This window comes from Notothenia rossii (assembly GCF_949606895.1).
Source record: "Notothenia rossii genome assembly, chromosome: 6".
Lineage (NCBI taxonomy): Eukaryota > Metazoa > Chordata > Actinopteri > Perciformes > Nototheniidae > Notothenia > Notothenia rossii.
Window position 1 is genome coordinate 15,776,957 of NC_136909.1, and position 14,313 is coordinate 15,791,269.

Sequence of the window (14,313 nt, forward strand, 5' to 3'; positions counted from 1 at the left end):
TACACTGTCTTTACGGACATTTGGTATATTATAATTTGCTTGCAGTTCATGGAGTAACCACTATGAGTGCTAATGGTCATGTTACCTTTAATTCCGCCGTTTTTGGCGTCACTTCCGGGTGGCGGAACAGCCACTTCCTGTCTAGCGTTTACATAGGACGGCAGCTGAGAGAAGACTCTGCTAAAAACCTTTGACATCCACATTGAAATACTGATCTTTCAACGTTGAGTGTGAGTACATTTGATTATTAACATATCAGAGACCAGAAATATGATCCATTTGAAGAAAAATAAGTTTTTAATATTTAAATAAATAGATAATTTCACAAGATGGCGGCCGTTTTTTTCCAGTTGCATTTATTTCAGATTCATATTAATAAATTGATCATTTCAAGTCGGGAGGGTTGATATGATCTTTAGAGGGTTTAGGTTTTAGATACAGCCACAGCCCATCGCCTCAGAGGAACACAATACCTCGCTGCAACCGGTCATCGCCCAAAAAGGCTGCACCGTCAGCACGCAGCCACAGCCAGTCGCCTCAAAAGGCTGCACCCAGATGCAGTCGCTCACCTCCACAGCATGGCACAGCCTCCCCCTCTGCTCACAGGAGACTGGAACTGGGGTCGCCATCTCCAACGATCACCAAAAAGAAGCACAGGTAATATTAATATTATATACATATACATATACATATACGTATATGTATATGTATATGTGTGTAAATGAGAACAAAATGTAGCACACTATCATTGGGAAAAGATCTATTAGGAAGTGTATCTGCTGATAAAACCATGCACAAATATGCAGACTGAACTTGATAAATTTCACACATACCTTCAAAGGTCTAGTGTTGAACATCACTGGACTTCATTGGAGTCGACTTGGAAATATCAGTCATAAATTGAAAAGGTAAATTACTTGCGCAGTTCCAATTGACTGCAGCCAGAGACGTGTAGAAGACAATCAGCAAAATGTTGTTTAAAATCTGTTTATTCATTATTTTAAGATGGAATGAATATTGATACCAGGTGAACATGGTGAACCTTTTTGTATACTGCTTCAACTTCACACATTACCTTTTAGGTTCTAGTTTTTGGGTATTTGTTTTTACAGATCTCCCTTTGCAGCTGGAAAGGATATCAATGTTGCCCAGTAAGTTATTTTAATTATATATATTAATTATATATATTATTATATATGTTATATATATTTATATATATATATTTTTTTATATTGTTAACAGATACAGATGTTCCCTTTTTATAATATACTGTTTGCTGGGAAGGAAAATAATGTGGTTAATATTATATGACTCCAAAATAGTGTTTACACATTGTCTGATATGGCAGCAAATTATATATTTGAAGACTGTGGTAGATGTAATTTTTGTTCCGTCTGTATTGTTTTTACTTCGGCATTATATTTTTAAGCAATCTTTATTTTTCAGACTAGCCAAGAACCTGTACGAGCTGCAAGGTCAGTTTGCGGAATCACAGGAGAGTATAAGGAAACTCAAGAGAAGAGTTCGCGAACTGGAAAAGAACCGCGAGGGGCGTGTGGCAGTTTGTGAGCCACGGTACAATGGCAACACCATGGAGGAGCTGCGTGCAACTGTCGTCTTGGAGACGAGCACCTTCAAAGCAGCCAGACGGCTGCTGACACAGTTGTTCTCCAAAGACGATCTCCTCAGCCACAGTGTGTCCGGGAAAGCTCCCAACCGGATGACTCCACCAAAGCCACGATTTCCGGAAGATAAGTTCCTGGTATACAAGGACTTGATGCGGGGACGCTTTCCCGAAATGAAAGACAAGGATATGGTGGAGAAGGTGCACCATGTGCAAAAAGGCTTAAAAAAAGTGTGAAAACTGACTTAAGTGTACATTTGGGAAGAAAATGTATGTTGTTATGGTGAACATATATCTGGCACACATATTTCTTCATACAATGTCATATGTAAGTAAGGGAACTGGTTATGTATCGTTTGTGGTAAAGCAGACAAGGATTCTACTTAAATGTTATAAATACTGTAAAATGTTCCCATGGATTGACAAACCTTTCATGTAATTGTGTGAATTAAGTTTTGTACCACTGTCTGTTCTCTGAGATTCGTTAAAAAACATCCTGTGTAGTATTTCTTGTACAAGAGTGTCATGATAAGATATTAATAAACATTTTGAAATGCAATCTTAGCACATTTATATCTGTAGACTTTAGATGCAAGTTAAATTTGTCCTGTCTGTAGCCCCCCCTCCCCCCCCTGGAGCATTATGTGGACATTATGGTAAGTCTTGTTATATACAACCTTGGTAACAATTGACCAAATTGGTAAGCTTTCTATAACTTCAGGGGTGGAACACCCATGGTCAGACCATGGATATCCATGGTCTGACCATTGACCATAATATTGTCCATGGACGTTAAATGGCACCATGGTCTGACCATGGATGTCCATGGTCTGACCATCGAAGTCCATGGTCAGACCATGGATGACCATGGTCTCTCCATGGACATCCACGGCCATACTATTGCAAGCCTCGATAAGACCATGGTTGTCCATGGTCAGACCACGGACATTAAATGGCACCACAGATCAATCACGGAAAACCACGGTTAACTATACCATGGACAGACCACGGCTAACCACGTCTTTGATGTCCATGAATTACCGTGGTCTGTCCATGTTTCACTTGGCCGTGGGTTTCCATGATTCATCCATGGTGCCATTTAACGTCCATGGTCAGACCATGGTCAACCATGGACAATATCACGGACAGATCACGTATGTCCATGGTTAATGTCCATGGTCTGACCATGGTCTGACCATGGACATACATGGTCTGTCCATGATCCTGAGACCAAGGGAACTGACGGTGATCATAACACCAACAGGATTTCAGATTTTGATATTGTGATATATTTATTTTAATATCACCTCATATATTCGTGTGTGTTAAAGTTTGAAGGGACAAAGTACATTTTTTCCTCTTTAAATATAGAGAGGCTTTTCATATATTCCTGAAACAATGTCCCACTACTTAGTAATAATAAATTAAAGCAATAGTCTTTTCTTCCACTTTTATGTGTAATCAAAAGGGTGGTTTTTTTGGCTATTTGTGAGCAGGCATAATACAAATGGCCTTTGACATCTGCTTTGCAGTTCCCAGACATCGGGAGAGGCCCTGAGTCTCTGGCTTCCTCTGTTAATTTCTAAAACCCGTATTGATTAGCCCAAAGGGAGATGTGCCTCAGATATAAGGCAGTTAAAGTCTTGTAGAATTAATGATTTATCTCCTACAGACCCCAAAAAAGGCCTTGAGAATTGAGTCAAACAGTTACAGAGGCCATAGTCTTTTGTTGGCCTTAAGCTACCAGAACAATTAAACTTCTGTTAATCAACCAAAACTCATGACTATCAGGGGACAGGACATTTGGACCTATAACAAGGGTCGCTTCATAGAGAATATATGTGTGTGCATTCCTTACTGTGATCATATGTCCTGTATAATCATTTATCAACTATTCCTGTATTGGTGTTTTATTTGATTTCTCTGTTTTAAGTCTTTCATGTGTGAGTACTAAATTGCTACAAACATTGTGGAGAGATTAGCTTAAACATGTTTTATTACTCTGTATGAAGAAAGAGCAGAGGTGGATGACAGGAGACAGGCTGGAGGAGGAAACATTCTTCTTAAAGATTTCCAGCATGTCAAAAATATCAGAGAAGTCTATATATCTTGAAATATATGTGTGTGTTTAATTACTTTGTATCAATAATTACTTTGTATGTGTAAAAGGAAGCTGGAAATATTCGAAGTGAAACCTTTTATTTGAAATAAAGATTCTGCAGGGAATATTCTGAAAGAACAATAGCTGAAGTGTCTGGAAAAGCTGCAGGCTAAATGAGTGTGCGGTACTTTTTTACTGCTTGAGATCAGAGCTAATGTTTTCCTCTTGTTATTATTATTTGGGGTTAAGGTAACTCACATGTGTTATTTGTATAATCCAACTATAAAAAACTATATCTTAAACCTATCTTTATAAAATGCCAAAAGTATGTGAAACTTGCAAGGAGGGGTTTGTTATCTCAAATGTAAGGGTCGCCTCTGGCTCGCGCTGATTGGCTGTCTTTTCTAAGTGGAGGACCCCTCGGGGGGGAGCAGCCGCATAGCTCCTCCTGGGGTTTTTGGATATAAGCCTGTGTTTTCTTTAGACCGGTCTCTTCTTTTCTTCAAACTGACCAGATCCGTGAGATTGGAGGAAGAGCAGGAAGTACTTCCTTTGTATTTGTATTGTTACTTTTTATCATTAAAACAAGATTATTGTTTAACTTGCATTCTGGTGTTTCTTATCCCTTCCTTTTTACGAATTTACCCAGCTTACCAAACGACACGCGGAGACGAGGTTGATTTTAAACATCCTCTGTCTCTAACAATATCTATAAAGTAATAAACCATCCAGGTCAAAAAGATAAACAGGCACCTTGATACATTTCTGATTAAGCTTCCGTAAAAGTGATGTTCACACATGACTTACTCAATTTAAATAAATGTTCTCGTGTTCTGAGTTAAAAGATGAGTCAGTAGAGAGTTTACTCATGCTCGTGCACAGGACAGGGGAAATGCCACAAGCAGAAAGGCAGTGGGAGTGAGAGAGATGATAAATATCATTATTTTGTGAGTTCAAATATCAACCATTTTTCTCCAAATCGCTGACCTTTAGGCTGCTTTGGTGTCCAATGCATCACTCATTGCTATGTTGAACAACTAGCTGGCAGGCACACCTCACTCATGGAGACCACAGTTACTACAAAGTAGTCAAGGCAAGTTGTGTATGTTGCTATTATTCTGTTTATTTTTGGAACATTTGTAACACATTTAACCCTGCAGTAAGGTTGACAGCAGATGTGAAACACAATTTAATGAAAACTGTACTGTTAATACCACCAAATATTTAATATGTGTGTTTTAATTATTTTTAGAGAAGAACATGTAAAACAAGTTGCAGCCCTACCAAAACCCCGGCAGGTAACTTTTTCCTTTTTACTTCCTCAATTGAATATTTCTATATTACAAATGTTCTAGTACCTTATTCTTCACCTTTCTTAGTCCATGTGTTCTAAAACCAGCCTGTGTCCAGAGGTAGATACTTATTTTTCCCTTCAATGATTGGATGGAGGTATGTTTGAGATCCATCTGCGACCTTTCTAACACAGCTGTGAATCACATTGATCAATTAATCCTTAATCCACAATAGCATCAGACAGGGTGACAGAGCACTCACAGGGACATGAAGTCAGTGATAGATGTTAGGAGGAAGACCAGAGGGTCTGAGAACCAGCACATCTCTCTCTTCATTATTATTCTGGGTGGATGAATGCTTAATTGATTCAAACTGTAAAAGAATTCCCTTGCCTCCAGTGCTAGAAAATGTTAATTTTTCATGATTTACGACATGTCTCCCTGTACAGAAATCAATAATATGGGGTTTCATGACTCAAAGCTTGGTTTTCTGTTTCCCCTCACTTCATTATGATGTCTTGGGGAGTAGTCTGAGCGGTCAGGAGAGGACACTGGCTGTACTGCTGGAACAGGCTTTCAGGATCAGAGAGGAAGTGGCAGCAGGCCTGCAGTCGGCCCAGGGCTCCCTCCAAGTTGAGACACTGTCCCGCAAGCTGCTGGAGAATCACATACTGACCATTACACGCATTGTCAAGCAGCTTAGCATGGACATACAGGTATAAGGTGGACACATATGTGCTAATGCGTGTCATTGTTGTATTGCCCCGATATATGTTTTGTATTATGTATATGAAGTCAGTGTCTATTTGTGTGCATTCCCTTTTCTCTCTTCATGTCTAGTCCTCTTTTGTCACTCCTTCTTTTATCTGCCTTCCTCTCTTCTCATCTCCTTTGATGTGCAGCACACTCCCGGACACACACTCGCAGCTGATTAGATTACACCTGATAGAATGGTGCAGCACCTGAGCAAAGCCTGCCCGACACCTCATCAACGTCAACCCGTGGACATTTTGTCTATGCATGCAAAAAAAATAATGATGTACAATCATCGTTGATCGAGCACAACATCCAGCCTCACAGTTTGATAACTGACTTATAGAAACAGAGCTCAACATTGTTACTCATTACTTCATTAGTGCATACCAACAGGGCTGTTAACATGATTAGAGGCTGTCATTATCTGAAATATAACATGAAGCCTGAGAGCTAATTAATTATGCACATGAGGAATTAAGCTCAAGCGTGAAATAAATGTGCTGGTTAATCAGATGAAAGGAACATCACACAGTCACATACTTGCTCTCATGATAATCCAGAGGGTCGTCCTGTTGATGTCGGGTTATCAACATCAGGCATATTGCAAACATGCTTATGGCCTGTTTCATAGAAATATAATTAATGAATAAGTGGTGATGAAATGTGTTAGAAAAATATCACCCGTCACCGGCTTGAGCTTCAATATCAGGATACATGTATTTATTATCCTCTCAAGAATGGAAGTAGTCATCACATACAGAGCATATGGTATAACTAGTTACCCGAACGGTGTCCTTCACAAGCTTATATACAAGAGAGGGTTTTACACAGTCACAAGATGCAGGAATACCGGTTCAAAACAGTATACAATGTTTTGTTTGGATTAACTAAGACCCATGTCAGAAATGATCATGTTTGTCACATGTCTATCTCCATAGAGGCTGAATCATCATGTTAATCGTTGTCACATTTCTTTCTGCCTAAAACAGTGTGCCCTGATGGTCTTCCAGGTAACCGTTACGTACACAGCTACGTAGGGCCATCATTATCATGTGCTACTCTGATATTGGAAGAGTACATTCAGTATTTTGACCTTCCAGATCAGTTTAACCCACATTGGTTATTTTAACAGCATTGAAACGAGGGGCAGAAAGGGAGTTAATGTACGATTAAAAAGCACCACTTCTTGAAATATGACAGAAAGACAGATTGCCCAGAGGGACTCCATCACCTCTGCAACCACACTGGCCCTTCAAAGCCTGGACCAGAATAACATTGGAGACCTGAGAGGAAGAGTGGCCAGGTACAGCAGGTCCTCTGGGTCAATTAATGTCTGTAAACACTGAGGTACAAACTGTTTAGTTTGAACAAATACAACATTGAGGGCTGAATACTAGCACAGTAAACTTTCCTCTGAAGTATTGTTTAAAGGTATTGCGCAATTATTTAGACCCAGATCTGCTGCACAGTTGACAATCTATGGGTAGGACTTAGGTTTCTTGCTGATATCTTACTTATTTATCTCTGATGAGGTCTGATTCCTGTCTGGCAGCTCTTCACAGTCTCACAATTTCAATTCCAGCGTGGCATCACCTCCGACACTCCAACAGAAACAAACACTTTGATTGCACACATTCATTATTTTGTTCTCACCAGAGGGAAGTTTTCTGATTAGCTCTTGCTCATAATATGATGTCTATGAAGATGGTGCATATGAGATTGCATTGCCGAAAGGAGGCTGTCACAATTAGGATTGTGCTAGGAATAGAAATGTTCCCCTGTAGCTACCTAGGCTGAATTATTTTGAATAGCCATGGCCATCATTTCTCAATACATGGAGATGACTTCGCCTAATTCCTCATCACAAAGAGACAATAGATGAATGTACTTTGGTGAACATCTTATTTCAAAGCAGGCTCTTCTCCTCTGTGGTGTTCAAGATGTTAGTGGTGAGAGAAGATATTGCCTATGACTCAACAAACAGCTGATTTATAGTCCAATAAATGCAGTAGAAAACCTCACCTACTCAGCCTAATGACCTCTCTTGTGCGTAAGTCATAAATAATCAAGTAAGTTATGGGCCAGTGGTTGTTGATGAACTGTATTGTTTTGTGAATCCCTTTATGGTAGAGATGAAGTGCTCCAAAGGGAAATAACCCTTATGTCACACTGGGCATCTTAACATAATAACTAGCTGCTAGTTTTGGTTGTTGATCTAAGATTGTGCTTTATCATGAATATTGAAGAGAGTGTTTGCTGGCTGATGGCATCTTAAATTTAGCACAGGAAGAATGAGAGCTATGTTGCAATGTTGACAAAGTTCTTCGTCATTATATAAACGGAACTAGAAGCAGGATGTCACATGAGAGCATTTTCTTGTTATCTTCTGATTGTGTTTAGTGATAAGTCTTTTTATTTGGTAGCTTTGCCTGTGTCTTTATTAGTATTTCATCCTCAGATACAAACATACTTCCAATGAAAAGTTCAAATGTGTTCGTTCACTGTTTTGTCTTTGATAAAATACCATTGCTTAATTATCAGCAGAGCCTTCTCCTAGTTTCCATTAGTAAGCCTTGGAAAGTATTGACTATGTTCACTTCAGAAAAAATCATTCCCCCATGTTGTCTAAATCTCCCTGACTTGACACCTTTCCCTCAACTTTCTTCCATCCCGCTTTTCTCATTCAGTTCCCCTCTCTTCTTCCTCACCTATTCTGTCAGGTGTGATGCCGCCACCTACAAGCTGAGCGCTGACATGAGCTCTGGGGAGTGGCGGCTGATAAGACTGCAGCAAGAGGTGGCAGATCTCCGGTCAGCCATGGACAAACAGCTCAACGAAATGAAGGTCAAGGTGAGAGACTGAGTGTGAAGGCTGACAAATGGTCTGGAAGATGAAATGTAATTAGTCTTCAAAGTCAGTCCTTCATATAGTTAGACATACAAACATTCTTCTCAGTTTCTGCGACATTCAGGACATCAAAACTTGAAAGACACTGAGATTCCCATCGGCTCCTGCTGTACTTAAGGTATAGTGCTAATTAGAAAGGGTGAGTATTATAACACACACAACTTAAACGATAAACAAGTGAAGAAAGTTAGCATTATCATAGTGAGCATGTTAGCTTGCTGGCATTGAGCTCAAAGGACCACTTTACCTTTAAGCAGAGACTCAAATAAATATTTGCATGGTTTTTGACTCTTAATTTTATTCTCACATGTCTTAATTTATGCCACTTTTTACATTTAATAAAGTCGACCATTCTTACCTTATCGTACCCCTTCCTCTGTGTTAAGACACACACGCACACTCACACACAAAGGGTGTTGAAACTGGGATTAATTTACTCTGGTTTCACATTAAGAAAAACATTTTCTTCTGTGAATGGATTAAGGTATAACAAGGGGATTATGCTACCTGAATGAACAAAAATAATTATCTGCGAGAATACACAGGGGGAGTATTTGCTGTTTATCCTCGAGAGGATTTCAAGCGTTGTTGTGTTGGAGCTTATTCCTGCGGAGTGAGACTGGTCTTATAAAGTAAATTCAGAGGCTCAACCACACTTTCTGAAAGAGGTAAATGAGATGTGAAATTAATTCATACAGGGATTTCAAGATGACTCAATTAAAACAGTGTTACCTGCCTTTGAGGTCAAATTCTTAAAATACTGGTTTAGGACACATACAGTTTGTAACATGTTATAATACTCCCCAGCATTTAACTAAATCCAAAGCTGACCATAAATGACCTTAACACTCACACTGATTCACCCTGCTCTCAGTTGTGTTTGTGGCACAGCAAGGTAAATCACTGTGATGGCAGCACATTAGCTGTGGAGCAGTGGTCAAGCATGTCCCATTAAGGTAATTGAATACTCAGAGAAAGTGGGTCGCCGCTGTTACTCCCAGGCTTGACCAGCTACAGGAGTGGTGAAGTACCTCAATCACTTTGACTCAGCAGAAACTGTGCAGGGTAAAGGTCAGATCACTGAGGCTGCACCACAAGATGGTCCAACGTCACGTTACAGCATGTGCTTGTTTGTTTCCCCAGATTTATTATGATCTTGGAAAGCTGGAGGCCTCATTGTCAAAGCATTCCCAGAGCCAAAAGAGCTCCATGGCTGATTTGCAACTTAAACTACTCAATGACAGGTAAGGCCATTCATTAAAGAGGAAGCTTAACCCAAACACACATAGGTTACTTGTTTATCACAGTAAAGCATGTGTTAGTCTGATTTATTTGTATTTATTCCCCTTTTTCTTTCCATGGACTGACACCCATTCACAGTGTTACTTATGTAGATGAACTGCAACATAGCTGTGATTATGAGTATAAGTAATAATAAATAAGGCATCAAGATGGCTCATAACTAATACTGCACAAAGCAGCTATCCTCATAGTGCACGTTGTTTATGAGGGATTTTATACTGCCACTATATATTCAAACCTGGGAGAGGGGAGAGGTTATAATTTCAACATTCAAGATGGTTCTCTATGTTACTTTTAAAACAATTGTATTGTAGAAACATCTGTGAGTGTGCTGCTGGTGACTGGGATAGTCATTTTCTTTTTTATTTAGCATTTCAGCAGCATTACCTAATTGATGGATTAATGCTACCTTTTTATTCTGGCCAGATCCACATAACAGATAATAATCCAATATTTACTAATTTGGTTATCAAATACTACCCCCTGTGAGTCCTGACCCATAAAAAGTCTCAATCAGCAGCAATCTGAAGAACGAATCACATAGTTCTGCAATGGTTGAAACAGAAACAGAGAGACATGAATGAGGAATATGCTCTATTTAGTATTGCTGTGGATCTGTTGTGGAAACCAGGTCACTGATGATGCTGGAATCAAAAGAACAATAGTTAAAATAGATGAAAAGCAACACTGTCTGTGATTCTGAGCCAGGTGGGGTAATGACAAAACAAATAGTTTGCGATATTATATCTTCCATTCATCCATCCAGGGTGCTCCTTGTTTATTTACTCTCATGAACATCTATCCGAAAGTGGGACCTCAGAAGATTTGTTATCCATTTTGCATTTTGTTAAACCTCCAAAGTGAAACCCTAATCTCTCACCACCTAATGTATTTTAAATAGTCACAATTACTACATTTAGGTACACAATTTAGTGCCTAAAAAAATCTCAAACAAGACATCTGACAGCCTCTAACAATCATCTCCTACAATACACACTGCACTCAATAGAAAGGCCAGACGCCCACATCACACCATCATGGCCATGGACAAAAGAATCAAACCTGCTTGATAATAGGTTTCAGACAAGCTCAAAAACACGACAACAGCAAAGAATGGAGGCACACTGACCCTGTTACAATTTTAGTTTCATTTTACGTGGCCAAATCAGCCGCCCTGTTGTCTAGTATTCACCGCCTTAACAACTGTCAACATTAGGTGGATTAGCCAGCCTGCATGGAGATAACATTGAGGTGTCTCTATGGCAGCAGACCTAGCTATTTAATTTGTTTAGCAGCAGTCTGATTAGTCTTGCTGTTAAACACATGGGTCTCATTGATTTTCCCATTTAGCATGAATTCGTAGTATTGAGAGGAAAGTACAGTAGTTACATTTAATTGAAGTGCCAATATGTTTTTTTACATTATAGAAATATTTGATGAGACGCTATGCATTGTGTGTTACGGTACAATGCAGCCCACACTATTTGTCTCACTTTGCTTTCATTAGAGACATTTTAACATTGTTGACCCAGAAGGCTGTGTGAGTAATCGCGGCTGCAAACAGCTCACCTATATAAATGGCAACCGGTCCAACACAACAGGGAGATTTGTTTTGCTTTACCAAAGAAACAGCGCAATAAGATCAACATCAAGTGTTTATTTACTCTTTATGCACCATGTAAGTCTATGCGTCTCTAGTATACACTTATAGTTTCAGCACCTCACAACAGAGTAAAAGTGTTCTGCCTACTAAGGCTGGCATCAAGTAAGTTTAAACCAAAAAATTCAAAATAATGCATCCTGCTTTTGACTTAAACTGGCAGAACATCAATTATTGATTTATGATGGATGATTGTTTTCACACCAGTGCTTACTCCAATGCGAAGCAGCAAGCATGGGCTGTATAAATGGGCCTTACATAAAGCCTTCTGGGTAGCCTATTTGTAAAAACCTTTCTAATTATCTAATCTTATCTACTAATGGCTTTTTAGTGTCTTGTTTGAAATAAAGAAATTCAAATTGCAGCTTCTTAACTAAGAGCCTTCTAGATTATTTCCTTTTTATTCCTGATGACTTTGCAGGATGTCAGGGGAACTGAAGGGTGCCAAGGAGCAGACCGATTCTTTGAAGAAGTGGACAGAACAACAGCTCAATAGTTTGTCCCAGAATCATGCGGATCGCAGCCAGGAGCTCCGCACACAACTGCAGGACAAAATGGTAAGGCAGCTGACAGTATGACCAACAATTTAATTCCACAATAACCACTTGCAAGTACAAACCAGAATAAAGTTTATCTGTAAAATGTCTCTTCATCGGTCTTTGTTATGCCCCATTTACCATACTATTAGGACCTGCAAGATATATATTTCATTGTGAGTGTTGTTAGTTCAGCAACTCTTTTCGAGTTGTCAGTCTTTACATTTAAAAATGATAATAAAGAGAGACAGATGGTGAGAAAGCTTCAGCTAAAGAGAGGCCTTTCTATGGGTGAGTTATTCAAGATGCCATGAGAGACATTTTTTCAATAATTGAATAATCGACATGAGACAGGTGCTATAATGACAGACTTAAAGTAATATACCAAAAATAAATATTGAAATTAAATTGTAAACCTTGCAGTACCTTTAAAACCATGATTTAAAAAATGTATTCAAGACTCGTCACATACAATGGTTGTGATGTGTGTTTGAAGTTTTAGTTGTTATATGTTTGTTCTGTATTCAGTTAGAGGCAGGATCTAGATTAGCTGTGCGGCTACAGGCTCTGGAGGCGTGTGTGCAGTTTGAGGCCCAGCAGGATCAAGCAGACCGGCGTCAGTCAGATGATCTGAAACGCTCTGAAACAAAACTGAGTAAGAGAATGACCTCGGTGGAGAGCAGCCTTCATCAAGAGCTGCAGCTGCTCAAACAAGAATACCACAAAGGTGGGTTAGCACTCTGTACCAAGCTGTCATCAGTGGGTAAACACACACGTCCATATACGTCAAGTAAAATGCTCACATGCAGGAAAGCTTCACAAAAGAGTCAGAAAAAGAGAGACAGACTGTAATTACTCATATTTTGAAGTGAACTGATTAAAACAGTTCATTTATTTCTCCCACAAATGAGACGCTTAATATCCCATATATCAATATAAGTTAACTTTATTTAAATTGTACTGAAAATAAGAGCAGCAGGGCTTTTTACACAGGAGGCAACATGCCTTACTAAGAAGCTTATTAACTCTCACATCATGGTGTTTCATTAAATGTTTACATTGTGTACAGATGTTACTTTTAACAATATTGAAAAGTGTGTATACTACTCTTATCCCAGGTAGCTTGAACTACTTTAGTGATCACTTCAAGACTTGAAAAACTCTTTGACAGGCCAGGATGGGATGTAGATTCATACATGTTGCCTCATTACAACAGAGGTTAAAGCCTATATAAATTGTGTTTGAGCTACAGCTGCTTTGTGTGGCTACCTCAAATCTTATAAGTTATGGGTTATATCATGCACAGCCATCTAAGTAAGCCAGCACAGAGCTCCACTCTGCATCAGGCTGCTGTTGAAATCCATCCCCATCTCACTGATTTGCCAATAGGAGTCTCATTTCCCAGGAGCACAAGACCTCAAACCTCTCCCACTTTCTGTCAACTTCTCTCAGTCTCCAGCTCTTATTAAAGTGTAGACAAATAAAAAAGAGGCAAAGACTCCCTGCAGTAAATAACAGCAAGAGAAAACTGCTCTATGAATCACCGCTCTCAGTGCTAGAAAGCCATCCATCCAACACTCTATTTTAAGTATAGGATGAAAAGATGGATGGAGAGGGTATTAGATGGGAGAAAAGCAATACATAATTGATGAGTGTCGTAAATATACTTGGCAAGATAGGCGTGGAGTCAAAAAGAGAAGGATAGTGATTTAATATCCCATCATTGTTGGAAAAGGTTTGTCCCTCCACCCCACAGAGGGTCCCTGGATTATACTTCTTAGAGTAGATAAAGTCATGATAACTGATGAAAAGACTTTAGGACGTATAACTAGATATTAGTAACAGACAGCAGAAGAACAACAGAGAGAGAGCCAAACTGATTCTCTATACCCGGCTCACTTTTGAACAGGTTTCCTGTCGGTGCATGATGCCATCGAGTCCCTGAGACAGATAGGTGATATGAAATCCCGCCTGAACAAGGAGAAGCTACAGAACGATAACAGGCACGTCTGCAGCAAGGTGGCAGAGCTCCATGACTTGTTACATTATCAACTGAAGAGGAGCTCCAATGTTCTTGTCGTATCTATACTGAGGCAGTCGTCTTAAAGTTTGACAGCATGCCAGTTAGTTAGAGT

The 14,313-nt window shown here is 39.4% G+C and overlaps 2 protein-coding genes across 3 annotated transcripts; both read left to right on the forward strand.

The window, feature by feature from the left end:
* The first annotated feature begins 212 nt into the window (after positions 1–212).
* On the forward strand, positions 213–2,183 carry LOC307043708 (uncharacterized protein). Of its 2 annotated transcripts, none has more exons than XM_079688422.1 (4): positions 213–657; positions 842–908; positions 1,113–1,151; positions 1,447–2,183. In XM_079688422.1, the coding sequence occupies exons 1-4, from the start codon at positions 579–581 to the stop codon at positions 1,859–1,861; spliced, it is 600 nt and encodes a 199-aa protein (XP_079544548.1). In that variant the 5' UTR covers positions 213–578; the 3' UTR covers positions 1,862–2,183. The 2 variants fall into 2 exon arrangements, with proteins under 2 accessions (XP_079544548.1, XP_079544547.1); XM_079688421.1 differs by having other exon boundaries at positions 847–908.
* Positions 2,184–2,620: 437 nt separating this feature from the next.
* Positions 2,621–14,284, forward strand: fam81b (family with sequence similarity 81 member B; the record flags this gene model as incomplete). Its single annotated transcript, XM_079687112.1, is given in 9 exon segments — positions 2,621–2,778; positions 5,547–5,736; position 5,740; positions 6,974–7,076; positions 8,494–8,623; positions 9,824–9,924; positions 12,064–12,199; positions 12,707–12,905; positions 14,088–14,284. Coding segments are annotated over 9 exon segments (1,215 nt in total).
* Between the last annotated feature and the right edge of the window lie 29 nt (positions 14,285–14,313).